Source organism: Alligator sinensis, unplaced genomic scaffold (assembly GCF_000455745.1).
Source record: "Alligator sinensis unplaced genomic scaffold, ASM45574v1 scaffold134_1, whole genome shotgun sequence".
Lineage (NCBI taxonomy): Eukaryota > Metazoa > Chordata > Crocodylia > Alligatoridae > Alligator > Alligator sinensis.
Window position 1 is genome coordinate 315,959 of NW_005841920.1, and position 5,635 is coordinate 321,593.

The window sequence follows — 5,635 nt, forward strand, 5'->3', positions numbered from 1 at the left end:
AAAAATCTACACTGACTTGGGGAGCGAGCCCCCGCATCCTTCCACCCCCCCCTCAAGGATCTGCTAGCTCCCCAATCTGCCCACCCCTCCCCCCACCCCAATTTACTTCAGTCAGGCTCCCAGGACCTATGAACACTAATAAAACTGGCCCTAGGATCACTATGTGGGACTGGATTAGATTAGACATCTGTAAGAACTACTTCACAGTCAGGGCGGCTAGGATCTGGAACCGACTTCCAAGGGAAGTGGTGCTGGCTCCTACCCTGGGGGTCTTTAAGAAGCAGCTTGATGCCTACCTGGCTGGGGTCATTTGAGCCCAGTTTTCCTCCTGCCCAGGCAGGGGGTCGGACTCGAAGATCTACAAGGTCCCTTCCGACCCTACTTCTATGATTCTATGATTCATCAGCATCGGGGGGCTGAGGGAGGGGTTGGCAGACAGGCCCCCCAATCTCCCCAAGCCCCCACACAGACCCTGCTAGCCGCCTGATCCTCTCAAGCCCCCCCTCCACAGATCCTACTTCCCACTGATCTTCCCAACTCCTCCAACCCCATTTATCCTCTGATTCCTCTGATCCCCCTGCAGACCCCATGCCCTTTCAATCCCCTCCAACCCCCTTCCTGCTAATCTTCCTCATCCCAATTTATCTTAGATTGGGTGGCCTTTTTTAACTTGATCTAACCTCCCCAAATGTCTGCACATAACCAAGGTTAGAATCTGCAATAACTCAATTTCAGCCCTGGTAAACATGCACAATTGTCACACTCTGTCAGTTGCAGTCAAAGAAAAAAATATTTAACCTTGAAAGACATTCTGGTCTTTTACTCATCAAGGCTGATTACATGTTCTGGTGAGGAACTGATTCCTTAAAACATGAAATCTACAGGATGAAATTTTTCAAGAATGGGCTTCTATTTCACAGAACTCATGGGTTTAGAAAGCAGTCCAGTCATAATACCAAAGTCTTTTTGTTTGTTTGTTTTTGTGGTATAATTGTGGAGTAAAATTAAAGATGCTCTTACTTTTTTTCAGATCCATTTCCTGCGATGCAGCTGAGTGAGTAGGACTTAATGTTGGTAGCACAGACATCCTGTCTGTGATCTGGGTGGAGGTGTCTGTGGACCAAAGAATTTCCTCCACTGTAACAGCAGAGGAGTTGTGTCCAGGGGCTTCAGTCAAATTATCATCATCTGTAGATCCAGAATTGAGCCCTGGGGCTTCTGTAACAGGACTCAGTGAAATTTCCTGTAGAGCCTCTCTAAATAAACTGGTATTTTTGTGCATTTTATCAACATGGGATAAGGGGCTTGTGGTCCAGTAGGACTGAGGCATGTTGAGATCCACTGTAGGGGCCACGCCTGAAATATTTTCAACCATACTTGGCAAAGGAATGTCAGATGTTGGGGTGTCACCATTCGTGGCTAGAATATCACTCCCATTTGAATACAAGCAAGTCTTTTCTAACACACCTGGAAGAAAAAAATATTGGAAAAATTATCATCACATTTGCCATGATTATTCCAAAGATTCAAAGGTATGCTGATTCATATTAAATTGCTAATCTCCCTCATAACTCATAATAATTATGAAAATTATGTTTTCTCTTTTTAAAGTCTCTCAGATCAAATGCAACTACAGTAAGATTTTCAAAAAAGCAAACAAATAAAGTAAATAATAATCATCAAATTAAAACCTGAATCACTGCATAAGTATCCTAATAACCTACTGTCTAACAAAGATAAATAGTCCTTGCAGACTAAAAATATTTTAGCCTTACCCACAATGAAGTCATTGAGCTCAGATTATATAGTGGGGGAGGCATGATGTATCCTTCATTTAACCATCATTGTAATAATTAGACTAGAAATATTTTTCCTTCCATAGCATCATTACTTGTCTTCATATTGCCAGCTGAATCTTTTAGAAGGCTACTTTGTAGTTTCATAGAAGATATATTTTTAACTCAGTAACATTGTTTTCTATGTATAGTATTATGCAATTTAAATATCAGTGCTACAAATAGATTCATGGGTTATTTGGCTTTCTTCTCTGACACTCAAGAGGATGTTTAAAAAAACAGGTTTATATTCAGTATTCAAGACAGTCAACATCACTCCTATCAATTTACAGTTTACTTCCATTATATTTACCTTTATGTGTCTGATACTAGCAAATAAATATTAGTTCATAAAACAAAATATGTAAATTGCTTTCCAACAGAATACTAGTGTACCAAGATGATTATATGGCTCTATATACATCAGAAAATTGAACTCAACAAATAAGAGAATCTGAAGATAATCCATAGTTGTTACAGAAGGATTTAATCATGAAAACATGTTTACAGAACGATTTAATCATGAAAACATGTTAATTATACACAGGAAAATATTAATGTGCTGGAAATTATTAGATATATAAACTAATAACATATATAAAACTAATAATGTTATAGTAATGTTAGAAATCTAATAATTTCTAGCATATTACTTTCTAAATTAAATTAAAGTATATATAGTACTTCAATTTTTTGCAAGGAGTTGTGCCTTGCAGCTGTTTCTATTTAAGAAACTATACCAATATCAATGCAAAAATAGAAAAATACACTCTGAGCATATCTATACAAGATGCTATGGCGCCGTAGCAACATGCTACAGTGCCACAGCATCTGTTAGCAAAAACCGTGCATCCTCTACTACACTGCTGTAGCAACATGCTCCATTGCTATATAGCAGCCAAAAATAACTGTGTGCTGCCAGCCAAAAGGAAGTACTAAATGACAGCGCAGTAACAACGGGGCCGTACGACCATGTGTAGATGAGCCTCCATTACAAATAATTAAATACAGTTCCTCAACACATCAAATATTTAATCAGCTGTTCTTCAGCACACCACTAGCAAATATCAGTATTATTTATAGCCATTCCTATTGTCTTTTCACCAAGTGCTGGAATGTGACGGTGCTCAGCAGCATGTATTCCACTGAAGAAGTCTTATTTCTGTACAGTTGTTTTTACCATTCAGGTATTCTACAGCTCCAAGGTTATGCTGCCTTTTCAATCGCAGATCATGGCCGTTCTTGCTTTTAACTTCTCTAGTTCAAACTGTTTCAGTATCAGTGTAGAGAAGAGAATGGATAATAGCTATGTGACAGCCTGCTGGAATATGGCAGTAGTCTACCTCCAATGCCAAGTTAAAAACAGTTTTCTGATGCATGTTATTACAAAACAGAGAGGTAATTGTGAAAAATGCCTTTCTCTTTACACACAAATGTAACAAGGTTTTTCTTGTAAAACTAATGTTTAAAGCAAAGGTTTAAAATGTAGTTTCCTTTAACTAGGTTGTATATAGCAAGAAGGGAAAAAAATCCTTTGGTTCTCTTCTCAGCTCTAGTCTTCTTCCTAGAGATCTTTCTTCCTTGACTTACTGCAGCACTCAGCCCCTAAGACTACACAGGTCATCACAACTTATAGTGCATTAAATCTTCATATCTGCTCTTTAAGCCCCTGAACTCAAGGCAAATACTGTGGTTCTTCTTCTGATTCTGTCATTGAATCTCCTTCACAAGCTTGCACCTTCACCTGTTCTCCTCCTCACCTATCTCCCCCTTGCCACAGAGGGCAAGACATGTGGCAGTGGCTATAAATCACAGGAAAGCACATATAGGTCAAATCTCAGGATGCTCAACATCACCTCAGCACTACCAAATCTCAGAAAAAAACTTTTTAACTGGAAGGACAATCAAATAAGCTGCTTAAGGAAGCTATAGCATCTCCTTCATTGGAGGTTTCAAAAAGAGTGGAGAGGTGTCCATTTGAGATGGTTTAGAAATAGTGAATCCTGCATCAGTGAAGATGGTTGGACTAAATGATCGTTATAGTCCTTTCTAACCTTATGATTCATCTTCAGGAACTTCAGCCTTCACACTGATATGCTATTTAACTCCCTTCCCATACACCTCTTCACCCTCAGTCTTGGATCAATTGTAGTATTCACCAAAATGACAATCTTTGCCAAGTATTGTTCCTTTCTAATCTCTCTGCCACCATCTTTCCTTCTTTCAGTCACTGTGTCCTCTCCACAAAACTCTCCACCTGCCCCACATACCCAATACATCAATGCCTCAGACTTCTCTACCTCTCTCAGCCCTCTTTTCCCTACCATTCCCTTTACTGGCCTTTCTCATTCCCTTACACACTTTGGAGTTCAACTAAATTACATGAAGTCAGACTACCCAAGCTTTTGAGTGAAGAGCTAGACAGGAGGTATTTCTTTAAAGACACAACTATAAGTGACCTAAGATTGATAGCATTAGTCTGAAAAAATTGTGGATATCAAAAAGATTGCTAAGAAGAAAAAAAGAACCAAAAAGATCAGGAATATGGAAGACTTATTTCCTGTTTCCTTAATCTCACTTTAATTGTGTCATTTTAATGGAACAATTGGCATTAACCAGAGAAAAATCTGAAGGGTTATTGTCAAATAACAGGGTTCAGAGGAGAAACTAATGTTTGAAATGTACCAAAACCTATATTTATTCATTACAGACTCTTTTACTGTTGTTGTTGTTATTTAATATTGTTTACCACTTATAAATGTTTATTCTTCTTCTAGTGGGAAGACCCCAAGAAACTTTATACATGTATTTATGGTATGTAGGGCCATGTCCAGACAAAATGCCTCTAGCAGCATTTCAAAGGAGTTTGAGACACTGCAAGATGCACGCTGGGAACAAAAAACCCCATTCCCTGCGCTGATATATTTGCAGTGCAGACTCAAAATTTGGTACCTGAAAATCCAGGTACCAAAATAAAACATGGGTGAAAAAAGCGGGGTAGGGCACTGTCAGAGGCTTTCTCGGTCCTGTCCAAAGCCGTGCGCTAGAGGGCCGGGCCAGGTCTATTCAGCATGTACAGAGTCCGGGTCACACAACGCCACATCGCCACTAGCTATACCTGCAGCCAGGCCATAGCTGCACTGGCAGGGGCCGCCCGGGCCCCACGGGGGGGGGGGGGGGGGGCAGGCCCAAGGCGCCCCGGCCGCCTGCCGCTGGCACCACAGGGGGTAGGAGGAGGGGAGCAGGCATGCAGTGGCCCCGCTCGAGCCCCTCCACAAAGCACATGGTGGGAAGCACAGCCCGCTAGCGCACCTTTATACTGGACTAGGAGACACAGCTCCAGGATGTGCAGCTCCTATGCAAAGGCAAGCTGGCTTCATTGTCTGGGCTGGGTCAGGCCAGCGGGGCGCATTTTCCATGAGGCTCGGGTGGCAGTGCACGGCTGCAGCACTGTGCCTACAACAGGCCATGGTGCATCGCCATCTGAGCCTCGTGGAAAATGTACCCCGCTGGCCCAACCCGACCCGACCCAGGCCACACAGCTAGCGTGCCTCTGCACAGGAGCTACACGCCCCAGAGCCATGCCTCCCGGTCCTGTGCAAAGGCGCAGTAGGAAGCCACAACAGGCTGGGTCCTGCCACACAGCTCTTCCCCGCACACCTCGTGGGTCCGGCAGTGCTGCCACTGGAGGCAGGACCTGGCCCAGCATGACACCTGGTCTCTATAAGTGGCGCGGGACCCCAGGCAACAGAACAAGTGGTCTGGGGCTCCCTGAAGGCACACAGCCCCATGTCACACTG

General features: G+C 42.6%; 1 protein-coding gene across 9 annotated transcripts in view; it reads right to left on the bottom strand.

Annotated features, from left to right (window-relative positions):
• CORIN (corin, serine peptidase) overlaps window positions 1-5,635 on the bottom strand; it is a 352,509-nt gene that overhangs the window by 290,858 nt on the left and 56,016 nt on the right. For all 9 annotated transcript variants that reach the window (XM_025198376.1, XM_025198378.1, XM_025198372.1 and 6 more), the window contains exon 3: window positions 1,021-1,467. In XM_025198376.1, the coding sequence (XP_025054161.1) occupies window positions 1,021-1,467 (447 nt within the window). The remainder of the gene's footprint in view (window positions 1-1,020; window positions 1,468-5,635) is intronic.